The 25,205-nt window shown below is 48.4% G+C and overlaps 1 protein-coding gene across 1 annotated transcript in view; it reads right to left on the bottom strand.

The window, feature by feature from the left end:
• Window positions 1–25,205, bottom strand: part of LOC146813449 (protein FAM118A-like) — a 374,336-nt gene that overhangs the window by 143,391 nt on the left and 205,740 nt on the right. Inside the window, exon 9 of the mRNA XM_085614763.1 lies at window positions 8,547–8,621. Within this exon, the coding sequence (XP_085470889.1) occupies window positions 8,547–8,621 (75 nt within the window). The remainder of the gene's footprint in view (window positions 1–8,546; window positions 8,622–25,205) is intronic.

Genomic DNA, 25,205 nt, shown 5'->3' on the forward strand with positions numbered 1-25,205 from the left:
GGGTTGGTCTGGTTCTAGGACTCTTATGTGTTGGAAGGAGGGGAGAGGGAGTTGGTCTGGTTCTAGGAGTCTTATGTGTTGGAAGGAGGGGAGAGGGGGTTGGTCTGGCTCTAGGACTCTTATGTGTTGGAAGGAGGGGAGAGGGGGTTGGTCTGGTTCTAGGACTCTTATGTGTTGGAAGGAGGGGAGAGGGGGTTGGTCTGGTTCTAGGACTCTTATGTGTTGGAAGGAGGGGAGAGGGGGTTGGTCTGGTTCTAGGACTCTTATGTGTTGGAAGGAGGGGAGAGGGGGTTGGTCTGGTTCTAGGACTCTTATGTGTTGGAAGGAGGGGAGAGGGGTTTGGTCTGGTTCTAGGACTCGACTCTTATGTGTTGGAAGGAGGGGAGAGGGGGTGCGTCTGGTTCTAGGACTCTTATGTGTTGGAAGGAGGGGAGAGGGGGTTGGTCTGGTTCTAGGACTCTTATGTGTTGGAAGGAGGGGAGAGGGGGTTGGTCTGGTTCTAGGACTCTTATGTGTTGGAAGGAGGGGAGAGGGGTTTGGTCTGGTTCTAGGACTCTTATGTGTTGGAAGGAGGGGAGAGGGGGTTGGTCTGGTTCTAGGACTCTTATGTGTTGGAAGGAGGGGAGAGGGGGTGGGTCTGGTTCTAGGACTCTTATGTGTTGGAAGGAGGGGAGAGGGGTTTGGTCTGGTTCTAGGACTCTTATGTGTTGGAAGGAGGGGAGAGGGGGTTGGTCTGGTTCTAGGACTCTTATGTGTTGGAAGGAGGGGAGAGGGGGTGGGTCTGGTTCTAGGACTCTTATGTGTTGGAAGGAGGGGAGAGGGGGTTGATCTGGTTCTAGGAGTCTTATGTGTTGCAAGGAGGGGAGAGGGGGTTGGTCTGGTTCTAGGAGTCTTATGTGTTGGAAGGAGGGGCGAGGGGGTTGGTCTGGTTCTAGGACTCTTATGTGTTGGAAGGAGGGGAGGGGGGTTGGTCTGGTTCTAGGACTCTTATGTGTTGGAAGGAGGGTAGAGGGGGTTGGTCTGGTTCTAGGAGTCTTATGTGTTGGAAGGAGGGGAGAGGGGGTTGGTCTGGTTCTAGGACTCTTATGTGTTGGAAGGAGGGGAGAGGGGGTTGGTCTGGTTCTAGGACTCTTATGTGTTGGAAGGAGGGGAGAGGGGGTTGGTCTGGTTCTAGGACTCTTATGTGTTGGAAGGAGGGGAGAGGGGGTTGGTCTGGTTCTAGGAGTCTTATGTGTTGGAAGGAGGGGAGAGGGGGTTGGTCTGGTTCTAGGACTCTTATGTGTTGGAAGGAGGGGAGAGGGGTTTGGTCTGGTTCTAGGACTCTTATGTGTTGGAAGGAGGGGAGAGGGGGTCGGTCTGGTTCTAGGACTCGAATCTTATGTGTTGGAAGGAGGGGAGAGGGGGTGCGTCTGGTTCTAGGACTCTTATGTGTTGGAAGGAGGGGAGAGGGGGTTGGTCTGGTTCTAGGACTCTTATGTGTTGGAAGGAGGGGAGGGGGGTTGGTCTGGTTCTAGGACTCTTATGTGTTGGAAGGAGGGGAGAGGGGGTTGGTCTGGTTCTAGGTTCTAGGAGTCTTATGTGTTGGAAGGAGGGGAGGGGTTTTGTCTGGTTCTAGGACTCTTATGTGTTGGAAGGAGGGGAGAGGGGGTTTGTCTGGTTCTAGGACTCTTATGTGTTGGAAGGAGGGGAGAGGGGGTTGGTCTGGTTCTAGGACTCTTATGTGTTGGAAGGAGGGGAGAGGGGGTTGGTCTGGTTCTAGGACTCTTATGTGTTGGAAGGAGGGGAGAGGGGGTTGGTCTGGTTCTAGGACTCTTATGTGTTGGAAGGAGGGGAGAGGGGTTTGGTCTGGTTCTAGGACTCTTATGTGTTGGAAGGAGGGGAGAGGGGGTTGGTCTGGTTCTAGGACTCTTATGTGTTGGAAGGAGGGGAGAGGGGGTGGGTCTGGTTCTAGGACTCTTATGTGTTGGAAGGAGGGGAGAGGGGGTGGGTCTGGTTCTAGGACTCTTATGTGTTGGAAGGAGGGGAGAGGGGGTTGGTCTGGTTCTAGGAGTCTTATGTGTTGGAAGGAGGGGAGAGGGGGTTGGTCTGGTTCTAGGACTCTTATGTGTTGGAAGGAGGGGAGAGGGGGGTTGGTCTGGTTCTAGGACTCTTATGTGTTGGAAGGAGGGGAGAGGGGATTGGTCTGGTTCTAGGACTCTTATGTGTTGGAAGGAGGGGAGAGGGGGTTGGTCTGGTTCTAGGGGTCTTAATTGTTGGAAGGAGGGGAGAGGGGGTTGGTCTGGTTCTAGGACTCTTATGTGTTGGAAGGAGGGGAGAGGGGTTTGGTCTGGTTCTAGGACTCTTATGTGTTGGAAGGAGGGGAGAGGGGGTTGGTCTGGTTCTAGGGGTCTTAATTGTTGGAAGGAGGGGAGAGGGGGTTGGTCTGGTTCTAGGACTCTTATGTGTTGGAAGGAGGGGAGAGGGGTTTGGTCTGGTTCTAGGACTCTTATGTGTTGGAAGGAGAGAAGAGGGGGTTGGTCTGGTTCTAGGAGTCTTATGTGTTGGAAGGAGGGGAGAGGGGGTTGGTCTGGTTCTAGGACTCTTATGTGTTGGAAGGAGGGGAGAGGGGGTTGGTCTGGTTCTAGGACTCTTATGTGTTGGAAGGAGGGGAGAGGGGGTTGGTCTGGTTCTAGGTTCTAGGAGTCTTATGTGTTGGAAGGAGGGGAGGGGTTTTGTCTGGTTCTAGGACTCTTATGTGTTGGAAGGAGGGGAGAGGGGGTTTGTCTGGTTCTAGGACTCTTATGTGTTGGAAGGAGGGGAGAGGGGGTTGGTCTGGTTCTAGGAATCTTATGTGTTGGAAGGAGGGGAGAGGGGGTTGGTCTGGTTCTAGGACTCTTATGTGTTGGAAGGAGGGGAGAGGGGGTTGGTCTGGTTCTAGGACTCTTATGTGTTGGAAGGAGGGGAGAGGGGTTTGGTCTGGTTCTAGGACTCTTATGTGTTGGAAGGAGGGGAGAGGGGGTTGGTCTGGTTCTAGGACTCTTATGTGTTGGAAGGAGGGGAGAGGGGGTGGGTCTGGTTCTAGGACTCTTATGTGTTGGAAGGAGGGGAGAGGGGGTGGGTCTGGTTCTAGGACTCTTATGTGTTGGAAGGAGGGGAGAGGGGGTTGGTCTGGTTCTAGGAGTCTTATGTGTTGGAAGGAGGGGAGAGGGGGTTGGTCTGGTTCTAGGACTCTTATGTGTTGGAAGGAGGGGAGAGGGGGGTTGGTCTGGTTCTAGGACTCTTATGTGTTGGAAGGAGGGGAGAGGGGATTGGTCTGGTTCTAGGACTCTTATGTGTTGGAAGGAGGGGAGAGGGGGTTGGTCTGGTTCTAGGGGTCTTAATTGTTGGAAGGAGGGGAGAGGGGGTTGGTCTGGTTCTAGGACTCTTATGTGTTGGAAGGAGGGGAGAGGGGTTTGGTCTGGTTCTAGGACTCTTATGTGTTGGAAGGAGAGAAGAGGGGGTTGGTCTGGTTCTAGGAGTCTTATGTGTTGGAAGGAGGGGAGAGGGGGTTGGTCTGGTTCTAGGACTCTTATGTGTTGGAAGGAGGGGAGAGGGGGTTGGTCTGGTTCTAGGACTCTTATGTGTTGGAAGGAGGGGAGAGGGGGTTGGTCTGGTTCTTAGGCACTAGAGGCCAGAAAGCAGGAATTGTATTGCTGAAGGATATTTTTACTCTCTCAGGTGTGCAAGCTGGCTGCAAAATGAATTTGGTGCAGCTCCTGGTGGTGGTTCATGAGTGTTCAGTTGCCACACTCAGCGACAAAGAACTGGCCTTTTATTTTGTTATCTCTGCGCCTTGCTTCAGTTTCAAACGAGTCGTTGCCTGGCAGAGGATTCAACTCTCCTGGTTCGGATCTCCTAGTGTTGGTTGGAGCCAGCGTTGGCTGAGGCTACAGTTGTGTTTATTGCTTCTTGCCCATCTTTTTCTCCTGATGCTCCTGTCTCAATTAAAGCAATAGCATCCAACTCAACCTTGAGTTTGGGCAGGGACCACTTTAGGGTGGGCGTTCACAAATGAAATGAGGGATAAAACGTCTTCCTCGCTTTGGCATGTTCTGCAATGGTGCGGAGTGGTCACCATGTTCAGTGCTGATGAAACCAACTTTCTTGGATGCCATGGCTTGCCTTCAGGTCACATAGTGTGTGGACGAGTTGCAGTAAAAGCACACAAAATAGTTTTCCTTCCCACAAATGGGACATTACCTCCTACATGCTGGGCAAATGTCATGATTCTGCTTTTTATTTCTACATTGCCCGCGATGCCTCATCGGATTGCTGAAATACAGCCAACCCCCTCTGTGGTTTTTGGACACCCCCCCCCCTATTGTATTAAATTTGCCAATGTTCCTAAAAAAATCTTCCTTTGGTTCTTGTTGGCCACCATGTGCGCAAGCATGGAGTATAGCATGGACGCAGGAACACGAGATAACCTGGGTGACCTCACTGCGTCTAAACGGCCTCTAAGCACATCCAGGGTAGATGAAGGATGCCTCCTTCAGGACTGAGGAGTGGCAGGTTTCACTGACTCACGCCCTCTCCTGGTCCTATCATCGTTCAGGCAGGTGGACATGGAAGGAGGCTGTCTAAGGTTTCTTCTCGTTGACCCTGCCACAGCACAGACCAGTCTTAGTCAGGATTCCCCTATAGATTGATAAGTGCCTCAAGTGCCAGTACCACCTTTCCATACCATTCCTCGTCGCCACTGTTGGGACATTCTGAAACCACTTGTACATCTCTTTGCCTGGGTGTGGATTCTCAATATCGAATGCGGAATTTTGTTGACTAAAGATAGCGGGACAAAACATCAAAAGGTACGTATGCACAGCTCTTCTGTATCCTACGCCTCATATTATACCTAGAATATATATATATATATCTTCAAGGTGCATAGATTTGGAGCTAAGAATAGTAACTCTATACTTCTCTACATGCGCTTAACTTTCAATACTTTGCCCTTGGATGTCTTCTCTACGGTATTAGTGGCCACGATATCCATACACTTGATATCTCAGAGTGATTGTTTTTAAGACAGCCAACCCAGAGTCTCCATCTAGGGGCTGCAAGTTTGAAGAATGGTGGAGGATGATATGGTGTAGTGCCTGTGAAGCTCACCTTTATGGGACGCTGGGTATCAATCCGTTCCCTTCACCTGTTACCAGTTTTCGCCAACGCTCTGTTCTGACCTGCGGTGGGAGAGACCCTCTCTGAACTGGTTTCTCATACTCACTCGCACTGAGAGCCGAGACCAGCACATCCTGAGCTGCTGCTCAAGGCCTGGACTCATGCGCACCCAAACACCTTGGCTTAGTTTCTGTGTACATTTGTTTCCCACTACACACCGTGGGCTGTATGAGGCGGCCGCTCACATTTGGCATCAGAAACCAGGCCAGCATCAGCACTCAACAGTACGCCCCCAATGTGAGAATTTAACTGATCTGAGCTGAAAGTGTGAGGCAAGGAAGGCAAAGGAATTGCACTGGTTTCCAGTAAATAAACATGTATGGTTTAAGATCGTATGTGCAGTACATAAAGTTCTCTATGCGGTAAGTCCAGTTGACATCAAAGCCATGTTTAAATGCTATGTGCCCTCCAGAAATCTCCGCTCAGCACGCCAAAACTGGGTAAGGGTTTCCAGACTCCGGAGGAAGAAGTGGCTAGGCTCTGACCACCCTTCCCCATTATCTCACATCCCTGAAAATGGGTCTCCCTTTTAGGACAGCCTTAAAAACATGGCTGTTCACTCTAAATAGGCCCAGTACGCTCTACTTGCTTACAGCTCACCGCGTGGTTTACAATACTAGAGCGCCTAGATGCCTATGGGCCTTTTGTGCGCATTATAAATCTTGGTCATCCATTCATTCAAGGTCTGTGGTTGACAAGCAGACTGGGAATGCCATTCATCGGATCTTATAATGCTCCTCCTTCTGCAGGTAGTGAGGCCACTGGCCTTAGCTTAGATCTTCAATCCCCGGTTGAGTAGTTTATGTTGTCTGCCTCTATATCAATGCATACCTTCTTTGGCTTGTTGTGGTCACTTTCCTAACAGAAGTGCCCCTTGGTTTGGATGCAGGAGCTGTGTGCCTAAATACAGATCTCCCCACTCCTTGAAATATCTGCCGCATTGGCTTTAAGTCATGAATGCTGGTCATTCTGTCGATTGCTAGAAGCCAGAGATGGGTTACACGGTGTATGGCCTACAGGTCGCCTGTTGGTGGAATTTGCTGCTGCTAGTTTTGACTTCCTATCAGAAGAGTGAACATTGACATCTGTTTTGCACATCCAGAGACTCATGCGGCAGCACTCAGATCTGCACTGCAGGTGGTGTGCCGCTATCGGTTCCTGGTGGTGTTCCTGTTCTGTCAGCTTCCTGTCCTGGGGATTGCTCTATTCCAGTGAGATGGCTCTTGTCCGGACACAGCCTTTCCACTGCTGTCCTGTTGGACCCATATACTGCTTGGTAGTCAAGTTTGGACACCTGGAAAAGTCACTTCTTTCTTCCGCACATTTTCTCACCTGAGATCAATGTCACCTTCTCCTCCTGAGGTTCTGGCAGGTCCTTCATGGTATAGCTGCACCACATGCCATGATCATTCTGCTGGTGGCATTACGGTGGGCAGCAGGTGTGTCTACAAAAACCCTATCTATCGACAGAGGCTCCGCAGATCCCCAAGGCATCAGCTTAGAGTCCAGCTCCGGTGGTTTGAGCTGGGTTTGTCAACTGACCAAGATAACTTGTAGCTGTTCCTACCTATGTGTCTACCACCTGCCGGGCGTCCAGTAAAGACCCCATGTAAGAAACCATGGGGCAGAGAATGGAATTATCAGTGCTGTGAGTACCCAAGACCCTCGCACCATCCAATCATCACTGAGATAAACCTATCCTAAGAAAATTATTCCCTCTATCTACGCTTGTCAAAAAAATGACAAATAATAGCGGAGAAAGTCATCTGTCCACTGGACGCCCCACAATTGTTATTTGTTTCTGCACCCCACAATTTGTTTTCCCCTTAGTGCTGTGTGAATCAGCATGCGGTTGGTGTAGGGTTGGAAGCAGACAACATATTACAACTTTAATGAAATCAAACAAAGATATTTCTTGACTCAATAGAGGTTCCAGACAATGCCAGAAAACTGGAGAGAAACTCTATGGTTTTAGTTTCTCGTGACAGGCACATCTGTCTCGCTGGGGGAACATTCCCAGGTAGAGCAGCACTTTAAAGAGATAGAACCGCAGTCCTTGTGACCAGCACTTTTGTCGCAGGAGGCGTGACTGAGATGGGAATTGCAAATACTAGGGCCACCTTCCAGCAGCCCCTTGGCCCAAAGCAACAACGTTATCTCCATGTTTACATTCAGCTTCCTATGGACCCGTCCAGCAAAGTCTACATTTTCTACTGAATATATGGAAGAGCTTGGGATCTCAAAACTCCCCCCACATGCAGCTGTGAGATCTTTCATCAATGGGATATGAAATGGAGGCCAGCTGCTTCTGTAGGTTTTTGTAATGAGGCATGCCTCGTCCTCTGGGCTTGGAGCCACAGGGGCATGGATGGATTGTTGGGAATCCCTTTTCTGATGCACTAAGGTGTCAATGTCTATGCGCTGCAATCATTTTGGTTTTGAGATCTGGGTGGGCATGAGCGTTGAGTGGCAGCGGGTGTGTAGGTTCTCTCTGGCTCCACACAGTCACTTGCACCCACAACTCTATAGACCAGGTGACAGTCAGCTTCTGGTGGGTTGAGCTGTTGACGATAGTGGACGTGTGTCTCAATCGTAAAACATAGTCGTGAAAAACTCGAGACAAACTTTATTTCCCTCAAATCACCCTTTTGCCAACAGATGAACAGAGTAGAGAGTTGGTGTCCCGCTGTTGGAGCGATCGACAACATCTTTGGATCCAGGAGCCAGTGGGTACCAACCTGAAGATAGCTTCATGGTCTCCATCCAAGCAGTGATCAACTCAGGAGCATCCCATGGTACCTAAGCACCAGAGCTGCGGTTATAAACCTCCCAGACCCCACGCTGACCTCAGGCCGGGCAATCTCCACACAGTATGCCATGCGTCAAAGGATTATTGCCTTCAGTGAGGAACCAGAACCTCTTGTTCTAGGACCGTCCCCATTAAGTTTTATAAACGGTTGTATATAGAGCTCTGGGTGCACGGAGTTCCTGATTTCTGAGCACACCAACATATTACCCTGGGCCCTGGCTTGGCAACAGAATCCATGCGCTGAGGCTATTGTCCACACACAACCAAAACTAACATTTTCAAGACACACTCCGTCCTTAGTTGATATCAGTGGTGTTGCACAAAGCTTCAAATAAATGAATTAGTCAACACATTTTCAAACACTGACTTTACGCATTTGATTTGAAAGAATTGAATCCTGCTTTGCAAATCATACACTCCCTCAGGCCCTCTCTGTCGCACATGTCTGTCGTCGTGAAAGCAGATTCACTAAAATCCCACCACAGTCCACAAAGTGCAACACAAATTTCTAAATATTATTCATTTAAATGAGTTCATTTACCTTCTTCATTCATGCAATGGTGGATCTCCTCAGTTTTGAACGTTTTCCTTATAGAACAATCCAATCTGCAAGATCCTGTTGAAAAGAAAGAATTTAGTAATATATAATAATAATAATTATTCACATTTGTAAAGTGCGAACAATCACCCGTAAGGGTCTCTAGGCGCTGGGGGCCGTCGGGCAGATTAAGCGAGCTATTGCCAAGAGTCACATGGTGCTGGGCTAATCTGCCACCGGTGCCGGGGATCGAACTATGATCCCCAGATTCTGGAGTCAGTCGCCCTGGCCGTGGCGCCGGGGATCAAACCGTGATCCCCAGATTCTGGAGTCAGTCGCCCTGGCCGCGGCGCCGGGGATCAAACCGTGATCCCCAGATTCTGGAGTCAGTCGCCCTGGCCGCGGCGCCGGGATCGAACCGTGATCCCCAGATTCTGGAGTCAGTTGCCCTGGCTGCTGCGCCGGGGATCGAACCGTGAACCCCAGATTCTGGAGTCAGTCGCCCTGGCCGCGGCGCCGGGATCGAACTGTGATCCCCAGATTCCAGAGTCAGTCGCCCTGGCCGCGGCGCCGGGGATCGAACCGTGATCCCCAGATTCTGGAGTCAGTCGCCCTGGCCGCGGCGCCGGGGATCAAACCGTGATCCCAGATTCTGGAATCAGTCGCCCTGGCCGCGGCGCCGGGGATCAAACCGTGATCCCAGATTCTGGAGTCAGTCGCCTTGGCCGCGGCGCCGAGGATCAAACCGTGATCCCAGATTCTGGAGTCAGTCGCCCTGGCCGCAGCGCCGGGGATCAAACCGTGATCCCCAGATTCTGGAGTCAGTCGCCCTGGCCGCGGCGCCGGGGATCAAACTGTGATCCCAGATTCTGGAGTCAGTCGCCCTGGCCGCAGCGCCGGGGATCGAACCGTGATCCCCAGATTCTGGAGTCAGTCGCCCTGGCCGCGGCGCCGGGGATCAAACCGTGATCCCAGATTCTGGAGTCAGTCGCCCTGGCCGCGGCGCCGGGGATCAAACTGTGATCCCAGATTCTGGAGTCAGTCGCCCTGGCCGTGGCGCCGGGGATCAAACTGTGATCCCAGATTCTGGAGTCAGTCGCCCTGGCCGCGGCGCCGGGAATCAAACCGTGATCCCAGATTCTGGAGTCAGTCGCCCTGGCCGCGGCGCCGGGGATCAAACTGTGATCCCAGATTCTGGAGTCAGTCGCCCTGGCCGCGGCGCCGGGGATCAAACTGTGATCCCAGATTCTGGAGTCAGTCGCCCTGGCCGCGGCGCCGGGGATCAAACTGTGATCCCAGATTCTGGAGTCAGTCGCCCTGGCCGCGGCGCCGGGAATCAAACCGTGATCCCAGATTCTGGAGTCAGTCGCCCTGGCCGCGGCGCCGGGGATCAAACCGTGATCCCAGATTCTGGAGTCAGTCGCCCTGGCCGCGGCGCCGGGGATCAAACTGTGATCCCAGATTCTGGAGTCAGTCGCCCTGGCCGTGGCGCCGGGGATCAAACTGTGATCCCAGATTCTGGAGTCAGTCGCCCTGGCCGCGGCGCCGGGAATCAAACCGTGATCCCAGATTCTGGAGTCAGTCGCCCTGGCCGCGGCGCCGGGGATCAAACTGTGATCCCAGATTCTGGAGTCAGTCGCCCTGGCCGCGGCGCCGGGGATCAAACTGTGATCCCAGATTCTGGAGTCAGTCGCCCTGGCCGCGGCGCCGGGGATCAAACTGTGATCCCAGATTCTGGAGTCAGTCGCCCTGGCCGCGGCGCCGGGAATCAAACCGTGATCCCAGATTCTGGAGTCAGTCGCCCTGGCCGCGGCGCCGGGGATCAAACTGTGATCCCAGATTCTGGAGTCAGTCGCCCTGGCCGCAGCGCCGGGGATCGAACCGTGATCCCCAGATTCTGGAGTCAGTCGCCCTGGCCGCGGCACCGGGGATCAAACCGTGATCCCAGATTCTGGAGTCAGTCGCCCTGGCCGCGGCGCCGGGGATCAAACCGTGATCCCAGATTCTGGAGTCAGTCGCCCTGGCCGCGGCGCCGGGGATCAAACTGTGATCCCAGATTCTGGAATCAGTCGCCCTGGCCGCGGCGCCGGGGACCAAACCGTGATCCCAGATTCTGGAGTCAGTCGCCCTGGCCGCGGCGCCGGGGATCAAACTGTGATCCCAGATTCTGGAGTCAGTCGCCCTGGCCGCGGCGCCGCACCTCTTCCCAGTATGAGAAGCTACAATATGGGCTTTCATCTTACCTCAGACCTACTTTCTGCCCCTTCTTGTTGTCTCTTGTAGTCAAACACTTACAGCTGTATTTAGATCTTGGCGGATGGGTTACTCCACCAGAACGGTGACGGATATCCCATCCGCTGAAATATAAATCCCATAGGATATAATGGGATTTATATTTCGGCGGATGGGATGTCCGTCCCTGCTGTGATGGAGTAACCCATCCGCGGTGATCTAAATCCAGCCCTTAGACTAACTGTAATACAGAACAGAGGCGATTCCCATCGATGTTGTCATATGAACAAAAAGTCCCATTCAAACTCTAAATTGTGTTCAATTCTTTATTTTCTTTTTCCTTTAAAGCATCGCACGTTTAAAATGAAGACAGCCCTTATAAGAGCTATGCGCGCTCATCATCGACTGATTGTTTCTGAACATCCAACCAGGGCGGTGTGACCGCGCACTGCTGGCTATCTGGTGCTGGGACATGTCACTGAAGAGCATGGGGCAGTGTGAAGTTTGATTGTTGGTTTCTAGGTAGTATGGCGTTTTACTGTTGGTTATTTACATTTTACTATAGATTATTAGGTAGTGTGAAGTTTTTTTTAATATAAATGTCTTTATTGAGTTTTGAGAGACAACATAGGAAAATGACAGTAGATGTAAAATGAACACAGTAAAGTTGTGAGTCACGATTACATATTCAGCCAGTAATGGACACTCAAGAGTAATAAAGTAACGTAAAGAAAATCCCCAAACGCATTGGAGCAAAGGTACATCCGATAAGTAGCTAGTCGTTTCAAAACATTTCGCACCATGGCCACTTAGTCAGGGATTCACCCGGAGGGTAGCCTCGATTATGGGGCACCGTTATGGGTAATCTCAGCCTATTCTCGCTCCCTAAACCAGGTCCATCGTACTTGTTTCAAGGTGGCCTTTTGCTAGCCATAAAATGATCCAACGTGCCCAATAATGAGAAGGATCTGGCTTTCCAAGAGGAGGTCTGTGGAGAGATGTTCTCTGCACCTCTAATAAAAGAAATCCACATTTTCCAAGTAGCAAACTTAAGATTGGAAGTATTTTCCCAGTTAGTAAGGATTCGTTTACAAGCAAGGGTAAGTGGAAGATCTAACAGGTGTTTCATGACCCATGAGTAGGTATGAGAATTCTTCCGGTGGTTGAATTTGGAAGAGTGATTTAATGAATTAAAAAATATCTTTCCAGAACTTTAAAGGGTAGGTAGGTCGCCAAGGCTCTGGTTACAGCTCCAACAAGTGGGGGATGGTCTAAGATTCAGAATGGTACAGTCGAGACGGGGTCCAGAAGGTCCTATGCAATAACACGGATTTGGTTCGTTCCAGGACCGGGGTGATCTCATGTGTGAATGGAGACTTCCACATCTTTGTCCAACTCAAAGAATGGGGAGCTACTAAGCCATCCCTAGTCCATTTATTGTGCACCTCCTTCCGCAAGTTAGATGAATTCGGTAGTAAACATTGGTAGATTTTGGATACTTGATGTCCCGATCTAGAGAGGATTTGGGCAAAAAGGGGAAGAGTCGGTTCTTTGTCAGCAAATGTGAATTTGCACATGCATTAATTCCAGGAACTTATAGAAGTCGATATAGTGCAAAGCATACGCATGTTGCAGGTTGACAAAGGTTAGAGGGGTTTCTGTCCGTCCCTAACTATCTAGTAGCGAAACGGCCCCAATTAGTTCAGTCGGACCAGTGAAGTGTTTATCTTGACTCTGGGATTATTCCAAAAAAGTTCAAATTTGATGAGTGGATTTTATTATCTACAAGAGAGTCCACCTGTTTGGTGATATTAAGGATATATTTGGAGTGCAGGGGAGTGATCTTGCCCATGGAAAGAAGTGAAGTCATGTTTCCTATGGGGAGAATTGTATTTTCTATTTCTACCCTTAGATGGCGGTATTTCTCTCTGTGGATTCGCCAGTAAATCCCCTGTTTGACTAGGAAGGCTGCTGGCAATTAAAACAAGCATTTGCAATGCAATAGGTCTCGCATTTACGCGAGTTTAAGCTATTGGCATTGTAAATGACGATGCCTTTTATTTATGTTTGAAAAACGAAAACACAAATAAAAGGCATTGTTATTTGCAATGTAAATAGCTCAAACTCGCGTAAATGTGAGACCTATTGCATTGTAAATGCTTGTTTCATTTAGGAGGTGAGAGAGTATTAAATTGCGTCCCCTCCCAAGTTAACATGAACGTACCACGTTTTATTTCATACAGTCTGCTGTGCAAATATTAAAGTCGAAATAGGCTCATACCGAGAGAAAGGAATGGCACAGCACATCTCAAAGGGCATTCCCGGCGAATAAATTGTTAATTGACTACTGACGTGCGCGCGCCTCCACGTCGTATGTCAGCATTCGAAAGTTCTTAGCTGCTGCAGGAATTTGAGCCTTTGAAATAGTTTAGCGCCAAATGCGTTTCTGAAGTGAGACTTTGGGGACTGGGCTACGAAGGCAGAGAGAACAGGAAGATAGTTTTTAAATGGGCAGCGGCTCTAATGTCACATTGCAGAACAGGCTGTTCAGTGATTGCCGCTTCCAGGCCAAGAACACAATAAAGCTATGAACGTTATTTATTGCCACTTACATAACACAGCTCAGTTGTTGAAGCTGTACTTCTAAGAGGGGTAAGAGGGCATTCAATACCCATTAAATACATTTACAGACTGCATAATAAATCGACAAAATGTGTTGCATTACCAGGGGCGGGGGTTGGTTTGGAAATTCAGCTGGGAGCAGATTCGAACATACCTACTGCTTGATTTGTTTGCAGAGAGTATGAGGTTAAAAAGGTGACTCGTTCTCCTAAGGATTAAGACTACCGGAGTTCGGTTGAGTGAAAGAGTTTAAATATGCTTGGTCCTAGTTTGTAATAGCTTAGGCGAGGTCAAAACGATGGAATGGAATGCGCGCAGTGTCGTTCTCAGTGGTTCAGGCTGGCTAGGGCATTTCTAGCCATTGCCTTTGTGCTAAGTGAGTTGCCCTGAGTCACGGAGTTATTCCCAAACATGGGTCTTGATATCATTGTGCCCTAGAGATTCAAGCTGCGCATCACTGATTAGGATCAAGAAGACCACAAAGTGCCTGGTGTAGTAGCATTCTTAATCGAAGTGGTGGCATAGAAACACATTAACACTGATTTTCTATGCAGCTCAGTGGGTTGGGTCATTGCTGCTGCAATATGTAGTCATCATCAGTTTGCGAGTTGAAACCCTGACTCCTACTCAGAGCTCCATATCTTGAAGTTCAATAAATTATAGCGCTTAGAAAAAGAAAAAAGGCCTGTTATGTAACTCGTTATAAAAACAAGTTATTTGTATTGTTTCTATCTGATTGGTCTGTATGTCATGGCACAGTCATGCTAAACATTTCACGGAAGGGAATATACACTAACTGGGTTCAGACTTATTTCAGCATCTCTTCGCTCCATCAAAAACAGGCACAGTAAGCACCACAACAACTGAATAATACATACATTGCTTGTAAATTTCATCTGCATACAGGCACTAGCACATAGATATCAATGTGTAGTGTCAGATGCACACAGATCAGGTACTTACATCCAGTCTTAACAGAGTCATAGAGACATGCCTTTGACAGCAATCGTCCACGACCTATATGACTGTTGTTTAGGAAATGGGCCATGATTCAATGTCAAAGGGGAAATTACAAGCCAATGATTTTATGACAGGTTAAAATTAAAAAACCAACAGGCTAAAACACATGTTCTTTTGCCAGAACAATGCGAGTAGCTTTAGCTTGGCGTGTGTTAAGAGAAACTGAGAAAGGGAAAAAAGCAGTCCACTGCCCACCCTTCTTCCGGAGGAAGTTTGTTGTGACTTAAATGAAGCGCCAGAAGTGCCCCGGTGATGCCCTGCCTTGAGTATTGTAGTTTTTTGTGTGGGCATGGGGATCCGCTTAGAAATAAGTCAAGTACCCTCGGATAGAGAAGGGTTCGGTTGAAACTGGGTGAAACTGGAGATTCTGTGGAAGAAAAGAGCCTTCGCGGGATTTACACTTTGTAAAGCAAAAGGGACATTTGAAACTCAGTGAAGTACAAACTGTGTAAAGTGATACTGAGTAAAGTGGCCAACTCCACAATAGCGTGTGCATTCACTGTTGTTTATCTGACGCACAAATATGTGAGTTTGAAAACCGGGAATTTAATCTGCTGATATTCTGTAATAATGAACGCGCATTCCGTTCTTTTCCGCCCGGTGTTGTTTTTCACGGCCATGATACGGCACGTGACGTCCTATATTCCTCGGGTCACCTTGAGTGCTCCGGTTTCCAGGGTAACTGAACCCGCGGTGTGTATTCCAATGTGTGATATGTTTCTGAAACACACGGAATCGCTTTCACGTCTTTCAGTAAGAGATGGACGGAAATCCTATACCGCATGCTGAGATGAAACAAGCTTTGGCAACGCGGCCGCGAAGTGACACGAAAGTGAAAGTGATCGCGATGACACATGGCGCTGCGCGCGTGCACGTTCACGTGCACTGACGCTTTAGGCCACGGCAGCACTTTAAAAAGCCTGTATACAAAATATCTCGGCCAGATCAGCGCAAGCGCTGGATCAGACGAGACCTAAACAAGCATTTACAATGCAATGGTCTCGGCAATATTATAGGTAGAGCTATTGGTATTGCTCATTATTTTTTTATTTTTTTTGTATCCCTAACTAAATGGCATTGTCATTTCTATTGGCATTAGCTTTTTTTTGCATATGTGATACCTATTGCATTAGCAGAGAGAGAGTGAGGTAGTGAGATAGAGAGAGAGAGTGAGGTATTTAAATAGAGAGTGAGGTAGGGAGAGAGAGTGAGGTAGATAGAGAGTGAGGTAGTGAGATAGAGAGTGAGGTAGATAGAGAGTGAGGTAGTGAGGTAGTGAGAGAGTGAGGTAGTGAGGGAGAGGGATGTTGTGAGGTAGTGATATATAAGCATAGAGTGATGTTGTGATGTAGTGAGATAGAGAGAGGTAGTTAAAGAGAGTGAAAGTGAGTTAGTGAGATAAAAAGAGTGAGCTAGTGAGATAGAGAGTGATTGAGGTAGTGAGTGAGAGAGAGTGAAGTTGTGAGGTTGTGAGCTAGAGGGTGAGGTAGTGATGTTTTGAGAGAGAGAAGTTGTGAGGTAGTGAGATAGAGTGGAGTAGTGAGGTAGAGAGAGTTATGTAGTGAGAGCGAGTGAGGTAGTGAAACAGTGATGTAGTGAGGGAGAGGGATGTTGTGAGGTAGTGAGATGTAAGCAGAGTGGTGTTGTGATGTAGTGAGATAGAGAGAGGTAGTGAAAGAGACAGTGAAAGTGAGTTAGTGAGATGTTGCAGAGTTCTGATCCCGTGATGAGGAGCACACACGCTGCTGAACTTGGCTCCGGTGGGAGTATAACATTTGCTTGTTTTCGTGTGCAGTGTTTGTGCAAGGTAAGTTTGCACATTCACGCTGGAGCAGTTTAAGGCAGCAGGCATGAACCTTGGATACTTTGTGTTTCTGATACTTTAAGCTTCACATTTCGAGCCAGGTGGAGAGGATTGTTCAAATTTAGAAGGACACCTAAAAATTCTAAAATGTACAGACCTGCAAGAGCTGGTATCCATTTGCAAGAGAGGAGAAAAGTCGAGCAATGGCCTACGATTGGATTTTCGCTAAAAACTGAAGTATCATAAACGAAAATAATAAAAAGTAAAAGAAATGTGGTCAGCAGAGAGCAGCTGGAATGGCATACGTCAGTATGATAGCTGAGCTCTTGAATACCACTGATTTAGGTTTTAGAGCAATATGAATCGAAAATACAAGCCTGATAAATGACACAACGATTCTGAAAGTTTAAATGTCCGCACTCCAATTAAACTGAAGGGCAATCTTGGAAAAGAAGATATCGGTGTAAGTTATTTTTAAAACTACATTGATTTACTCGCTCGAAACGGACACGCTGCCAACATAACGTGGATGGCACACTGGGTTAAGTTCGCTGCTAAAACACGAGTTTCTTTGGGTCACAAGTTCCAGCCACATCAAGGACCACCCATCCGTCTTAGTTTGGTAAATGGGAGAACAAAGCCCCGAACACTATGGGACTGGCAATCTCGTTCTGTGTTCAAACCCAAATTTGTGCCCAAAACGGGATTACAATCTGGGTGCAAACCCTGGATGTTTGTGGCCACTATTTGCTATAAATCGTAGAAGTAAATAGTACACACATTTGAAACTAATAGGACATAAGTTCTGTTTGAACATGTCAGAATGGGGGATAACTTGTGCTATTAGCATTTTATTATCCTTTCGAGGGTGTCAAACTCGGAATGGGGCAAAGTGCACAGCTGCAAAACTGCACCAAGCGCTCATGCAGGTTAGGAAGTGAAAAAATGTTACCTATATTTTGCAGACACAGTATGACCCAGAACTAAACGGATCTGCAATCTGCTTCCATATTCCCCACCATGACCATACATATTTTTGTCTGCACGCCCCTTTTTATAGCACGGAGTAAAGATCTGTGAAGGGTTGAAGCCTACTGAGATCCGTGTCTGCAATCACATGGAAGCTTGCTGATCGAAACGACTGAAGGGTTCTGTACAATGCAATTTGACTTGATAGGGCACCAGTAGCATTGAGTCAATGACCTCTCACACTTGTACTTAGCGGTAAATAACACAAGCATTTAATAGCTAAAGTGGACCGCAAACATGCGGTATTTATTACAAGTGATAAACAGCACTTTTTTAAAACACATTATCATATATAAGCCAGTAAATTAATGCTCTATTTACCCTGACATGGAGTAATTACCACTACATAATACCTCATTTCAGGGCTCTGACTACATCTAGAAAAGTGCATCGGGAGAGACGTGAATGCTCTGCCAAGGGCGTGGGGGAGAGTGCAGATCAGTTAGACTCGCAGGGCTAAGGATGTGGAGTTTGAACATATAATAAGCGAGCGAACAGCACGAGTCAGCTGGCAGCTTTACAATTATTATATGGAAAGTTTGATACTGTGAGCTGCGAGCAAGGCACGTTGGCAACCCAAACCGATTTCATAAAGCAATGCACGCGGTATTAAAAGCAACAAGTAAGGAGTTTTTAGAAAGAAGTAACACAGTGAGTTCAAGCAGCGGGACAGCCCTGCACACTCCGAAAAGCCTGGCACAGAAGTAAATAGACGACATACAGTAAGCACATTTCGAGCCAGGTGGAGAGGATTGTTCAAATTTAGAAGGACACCTAAAAATTCTAAAATGTACAGACCTGCAAGAGCTGGTATCCATTTGCAAGAGAGGAGAAAAGTCGAGCAATGGCCTACGATTGGATTTTCGCTAAAAACGGAAGTATCATAAACGAAAATAATAAAAAGTAAAAGAAATGTGGTCAGCAGAGAGGAGCTGGAATGGCATACGTCAGTATGATAGCTGAGCTCTTGAATACCACTGATTTAGGTTTTAGAGCAATATGAATCGAAAATACAAGCCTGATAAATGACACAACGATTCTGAAAGTTTAAATGTCCGCACTCCAATTAAACTGAAGGGCAATCTTGGAAAAGAAGATATCGGTGTAAGTTATTTTTAAAACTACATTGATTTACTCGCTCGAAACGGACACGCTGCCAACATAACGTGGATGGCACACTGGGTTAAGTTCGCTGCTAAAACACGAGTTTCTTTGGGTCACAAGTTCCAGCCACATCAAGGACCACCCATCCGTCTTAGTTTGGTAAATGGGAGAACAAAGCCCCGAACACTATGGGACTGGCAATCTCGTTCTGTGTTCAAACCCAAATTTGTGCCCAAAACGGGATTACAATCTGGGTGCAAACCCTGGATGTTTGTGGCCACTATTTGCTATAAATCGTAGAAGTAAATAGTACACACATTTGAAACTAATAGGACATAAGTTCTGTTTGAACATGTCAGAATGGGGGATAACTTGTGCTATTAGCATTTTATTATCCTTTCGAGGGTGTCAAACTCGGAATGGGGCAAAGTGCACAGCTGCAAAACTGCACCAAGCGCTCATGCAGGTTAGGAAGTGAAAAAATGTTACCTATATTTTGCAGACACAGTATGACCCAGAACTAAACGGATCTGCAATCTGCTTCCATATTCCCCACCATGACCATACATATTTTTGTCTGCACGCCCCTTTTTATAGCACGGAGTAAAGATCTGTGAAGGGTTGAAGCCTACTGAGATCCGTGTCTGCAATCACATGGAAGCTTGCTGATCGAAACGACTGAAGGGTTCTGTACAATGCAATTTGACTTGATAGGGCACCAGTAGCATTGAGTCAATGACCTCTCACACTTGTACTTAGCGGTAAATAACACAAGCATTTAATAGCTAAAGTGGACCGCAAACATGCGGTATTTATTACAAGTGATAAACAGCACTTTTTTAAAACACATTATCATATATAAGCCAGTAAATTAATGCTCTATTTACCCTGACATGGAGTAATTACCACTACATAATACCTCATTTCAGGGCTCTGACTACATCTAGAAAAGTGCATCGGGAGAGACGTGAATGCTCTGCCAAGGGCGTGGGGGAGAGTGCAGATCAGTTAGACTCGCAGGGCTAAGGATGTGGAGTTTGAACATATAATAAGCGAGCGAACAGCACGAGTCAGCTGGCAGCTTTACAATTATTATATGGAAAGTTTGATACTGTGAGCTGCGAGCAAGGCACGTTGGCAACCCAAACCGATTTCATAAAGCAATGCACGCGGTATTAAAAGCAACAAGTAAGGAGTTTTTAGAAAGAAGTAACACAGTGAGTTCAAGCAGCGGGACAGCCCTGCACACTCCGAAAAGCCTGGCACAGAAGTAAATAGACGACATACAGTAAGCACATTTCGAGCCAGGTGGAGAGGATTGTTCAAATTTAGAAGGACACCTAAAAATTCTAAAATGTACAGACCTGCAAGAGCTGGTATCCATTTGCAAGAGAGGAGAAAAGTCGAGCAATGGCCTACGATTGGATTTTCGCTAAAAACGGAAGTATCATAAACGAAAATAATAAAAAGTAAAAGAAATGTGGTCAGCAGAGAGGAGCTGGAATGGCATACGTCAGTATGATAGCTGAGCTCTTGAATACCACTGATTTAGGTTTTAGAGCAATATGAATCGAAAATACAAGCCTGATAAATGACACAACGATTCTGAAAGTTTAAATGTCCGCACTCCAATTAAACTGAAGGGCAATCTTGGAAAAGAAGATATCGGTGTAAGTTATTTTTAAAACTACATTGATTTACTCGCTCGAAACGGACACGCTGCCAACATAACGTGGATGGCACACTGGGTTAAGTTCGCTGCTAAAACACGAGTTTCTTTGGGTCACAAGTTCCAGCCACATCAAGGACCACCCATCCGTCTTAGTTTGGTAAATGGGAGAACAAATGCATTGGGTAATAGCACTCCATTATTTACAGCGCTCAAACGATAATAAAGCAGTATGGAGCGCTATATGAAAAACAAGTTAACATTAGATATGGCTTACACCACGCAGGAGCCAGCGTGGGAGTCTGTAACCAACACCATCTCCGGCGGGATCACTGCGAGTCCGGGGAAATGCAAGCTCCGGAGGCACAAGGGGGAAAGGCGTCCAAAGCACGGTGCGGATCCCTGCTCGTCGAACTGGAGCCTGCCCCGGCAGCGCTGCCACCAGTACAACAACACGGCGCCGGACGGATGGATCCTCACGGCCAGACGACAGCAAAAAAATGGCGGATGGAGGCTTCGAAATTTTTTCGGATTCGGGGGCGTGTTCCTGCTGTTCGAAAAAGGGCGTGGCTAAAAAGTGGAAAGAACAGCACGGAACAAGCCCCCGAATCTGAAAAAGACGGAGCCTATTTGGAGGGACGGCTCTCTCCTCCAATGGCTGGCCTCCGTTTAGGAAGCCAGCCAATGGAGGAGAGCCGAAAAGAGAGGCGGGCTAAAGAGCCACTCTCAGAAACAGAAGATCTCCGGACTTCCGGTTCTGCCTTCGGCAGACCGGATGGTCCCTCGACCTAAAAACCACACCGTGGATCCCGCCGCCACGCTCACTGACCCCGCCCCCATTGCACGCAGCATCACAGTTCCCATACTTTACCACTGCTCATAAGTAAGAATATTTTGCATATAATTTTCGTAAAACCAATAGATCTTGACTAATGACAGACTTTAAAACATAGCCCTGTCAAAGGCTTCAGATCTTCGCTCTCCGGCTCCCTGGGTGGGATTTTCTATCAACACATTTCTAAAGCACACAGCTTTGGGTTCTTCCAACTTGCTCCGCCCCCTTTCAGTGACGTGAACCCTCAGCGAGGACACCCACGCCTCTATTACAGCAAGACCTTCCTTCTAGTGAGTCTGGTGACAGCTGTGCCCATGTCTCGGAAGAGGCAGAGATGGAATGTTCTGAGGCCGGTGTGGCAGGACAAGGGAGACATGACGCGGGTTGTGCACTTCAAGCGCCGTCTTGGAGAAAGGGCCAAGTGCCACACACACACATGGACACGCACACACTATCGCGCTCTCTCTTAAGCAGCACACACAGTCAAACAACACACAAGCAGACACACATCGACAGGCAGGGAGATGGACGACCACTCAAAGAGATGGGTGCAAGCAATCACGTATGCATCACACACCGGCAGGAATCTGTGCACGCACAACCTCACACTTTCACACACACAGACCACAAACTCACAGGCACAAACACGCACAGCTTAAAATACACAAATCCTCACCCACACAGGCGGTGCTTTAAATGGGAAAATAAGGGCAACCCTCACCCAAACGAGGCACGGAGTTTGGAGTTAAGGTGCAAGCACTTCTCTTCCAGGCCGGACGTTGGGAAATTGAGTACCAACAAAACTGTAAAAGCATCATCGGTTATTTACAGTGCTTAAGCAATGAAGCATGAATCTAAGCGCTAAAAATAAAGTGTATCCTGCCAGTGAGGATTAGGCCACAATTGTCTGATATCACACGTGTTGTGACCTGCCATTTATTTTGTAATAGAATAAATGCATTGTGAATGCGGAATGCTTGTTGACATATTTCGTTAAAAGTGACTTCATCTATTTCCATTCTTTAAAAGTGCACATGATAATGTGTCCGTTTGGAAACTGCCTTTTGTGAAAGATTGGTGTCTGCCGACAGCAGGGTTTGAGGGGTGCGAGGAAGTGCTGGCAGCGTTTTGATATCGGTGAGAGCTGGCCACAGAAGCACACACAGTGCAGGCACACACACTCGCGCCCAACGCTAGTGACGTCAGATGAACACGCACGTCGTTTGAAAGGTAATGTAGGACAGAGTACTTAAGGCTGCACAGACCCCCGTTCTCCTTGCTACAGGGCTCTCTCTCCGTGTGCCCAGGGTCACACACAGAGCTGAAGAGCCCTGTACTCCCCTGATCCGTTGGGGTCTGAGCGGTTCTCATCCAGTTCAGGTCACACAGACTGTTCCTCACTCACGTATTGTGAAACCCGCGTAGCGGGTCATGCGCCGACCTTGGCCGACAAGACACGGCACTTCACCTGCACCGCTTGGAAGGTTGGTCGGGGCGCCTTGTGCTTATCTTCGCAGGGCTAGATTAGACCCTGCTATCGGCCACGGTGTGACGCAGGCCCTCTCCACCCCTGGCAGGCCAAGGCAGCCCTGGTGAACTTCAGAGGAGCGCTGCTGGGTTCTCAGCAGTAACTCCGCATTGGGGTACACAGAGGCTCTAGGTGCCTAGAAACCCCTCGGGAGCAGAGAGGCGCCTGCGCTGGTAGTCATACGTACCTAACCCGATCCTGCCAAGCCCACCGCCCTGCAGTCCATCAGTGTCGGTACTCTCCCTAGCTAAGGACAAGCTCCGGTACTGAAGGGTGGGTCATTCAGAACTGCCGGTACTGGGTACCGATGAGTCCCGGCCCATTTAAAGCACTGCATAGGGCTAATGGCATAAAGGCAATGGTGTGCACAGACATAGACGTGCAAGGTACCCATGAACGCGTTAGCAGACAAGCAAGGCACCTATGCAGACACAACACAAATGGAGGTACACAGACACACGCAGAGACAGATGACAAACCGACCGATGGACAGACACATACCTGTCCGACCGGATTTACTTATGCTATTTAGGGCCTCTGTGGAGGAACTCATATCTAAAGTGGTAAAAGAGCAGAGTGTCCAGGACTCAACCCTTGGCCTCTCCTTGTGAACATCACTCGCCCTGTGTGAGTCACTCCTTCAGTGGCGTGCGCTTCAAACCCTCCTTCTCTTATGATCTCTCATAGGTAACAACACATGTTCTCTACATCGGTATTAAGAGGGAACCTGACCTGATCGTAGTCCAGCTTCTGACCGTCACCGCCTGCCTGTTGACGGCGTGGTCTAGTTATTTTTACAAGCTGGCTGTACTTAAATGTGACGCTGCGCGAGCCCTGACGCCGATAATCGCTTCGCTCTGGCGCGGCCAGACGACAGCAAAAAAATGGCGGATGGAAGCTTCGAAATTTTTTCAGATTCGGTGGCGTAATCCTGCTGTTCGAAAAAGGGCGTGGCTAAAAAGTGGAAAGAACAGCACGGAACACGCCCCCGAATCTGAAAAAGACGGAGCCTATTTGGAGGGACGGCTCTCTCCTCCAATGGCTGGCCTCCGTTTAGGAAGCCAGCCAATGGAGGAGAGCCAAAAAGAGAGGCGGGCTAAAGAGCCACTCTCAGACCGGATGGTCCCTCGACCTAAAAAGGAGCTAGGGTAACACCATCTAGTACCTTAGGGAGTCTTAGGGGTCCATTACGATGGTCACCGTAACGGTACACGGGACCGACCACCAGAGGTGCGGCGGTCCCGCCATGGCAATCAGGATGCCACCACCATGGTGGCGGTGGCGGTGGCATCCTACATATATTGCATTGCGGCGGGCGGTGCTGTAAGCAGCACCCGCCACAATGCAATATATGCATGTTGTGCATGGGCATGGAGGGCAGCAGGCGCACTGGGCTGCAGCTTTGTCGACTCAGCACTAACATGGAAAAAAAAGTTACATATACAGCAAACTTATTTAAAGGTTAATTGCAGTTAGGGAAAGGGTGTAACTAGGCCTTTAACTTTAGGAACACCTTAATTTGTAAAGACAGCACTATATACACATGCTTTGCTTCCCCTACACCCACTTTACACCCCGCTGGCATCAGTGTGGCCCTCGGACACACCATAGACCAAACTTTGTGGCCCCCGGGAAATTGTTTGTGAGTACCCATGCTCTATACACTGGAGTTTAGAGGTGTCAGGTATACCCCAAAACGGCTGCTCCATAAGAAGCAACAGATACTATTTTTGCACCATAGATTTCTTTAACAACCGCTAATGGTAGAAGTCTTTAAAAGTGTCTGTGATTTTAGTGGGGCTTTGTTTGTATGTGGTTGCAATTGTCTTTAATCAAAGTGATACCGTTTTTTGTTGCTTATATATTAGATAAGATGCACGCATCTTACCCACTTTATTAGCTTCACACAGCTGGTTATTGCATGATGTTTTACTGTTGGTTCATAGGTAGTCGGACGTTTTACATTTGGTTATTAAGTAGTCTGATGTTTTACTGTTGGTTATTGTATGACGTTTTATTGTTGGTTATTGGGTAGTCGGATGTAATCCCGGCAAGCGCAGCATAGTAAAGCAGCATATCATTTCAGCAGAGACTTTGAGGGGAGGCGGAGAAGAGGGGAAGAAGAATTGAGAAAGCAAAGGGAAGGAACTCTCAACATGTGAAACTTCTCTAAAAGTACTGCCGCAACCCATCTTGATTCCCCAGTCTTGGTCCAGAGGGTCAAAAAACGTGTAAGGCAAGCAGCAGCCCGGGCAAATCACGCTGTGTCCTCACGGAAAGACCTGGTATTGCCTACAGAAAATTTGGAGATGGCTGCCACAGAGCTCTCTCAGAAAGACTGTCAGGGGGTGCCTCAGCCGATTTGGGTACGAGTTTTAGCCCAGTCCTCGCTGACTCTGCAGGGGGGGACCCCCAACTGCACAAATATCTGTAGAGGAATCATAGGCGATTACTTCCATGAGTGATGCTGAGGTTGGAAAATCCAAGAAACATAAAAAATAAACTCTATTTTTTAAGGCTAAATCTGGGTCAACGCCAGGCGCAGATGTGCTGGAGACTGTTCCACCAGTAGCTGGGCAGTCTCCTGCCTCTACGGAGGGTATGTCTCCCAGAGGTGACAGCAATGTTTTATCACAACTTCCACCACAATCTCTGCTGTCTTGCTCACGGGGATTAGCCGTGCCGGAAATCACAGGTCAGGCAGTTCCCGAAAACACCGAAGCATCAGCAGCACAATCAAAATCCGGGTTTGAATCAATTTAGGAAGGTCCGTCTCAGGGCGATATACCCTTCACTCTGCAATGGGGCGCCAAGAGCCT

This window comes from Triturus cristatus, chromosome 7 (genome assembly GCF_964204655.1).
Source record: "Triturus cristatus chromosome 7, aTriCri1.1, whole genome shotgun sequence".
Lineage (NCBI taxonomy): Eukaryota > Metazoa > Chordata > Amphibia > Caudata > Salamandridae > Triturus > Triturus cristatus.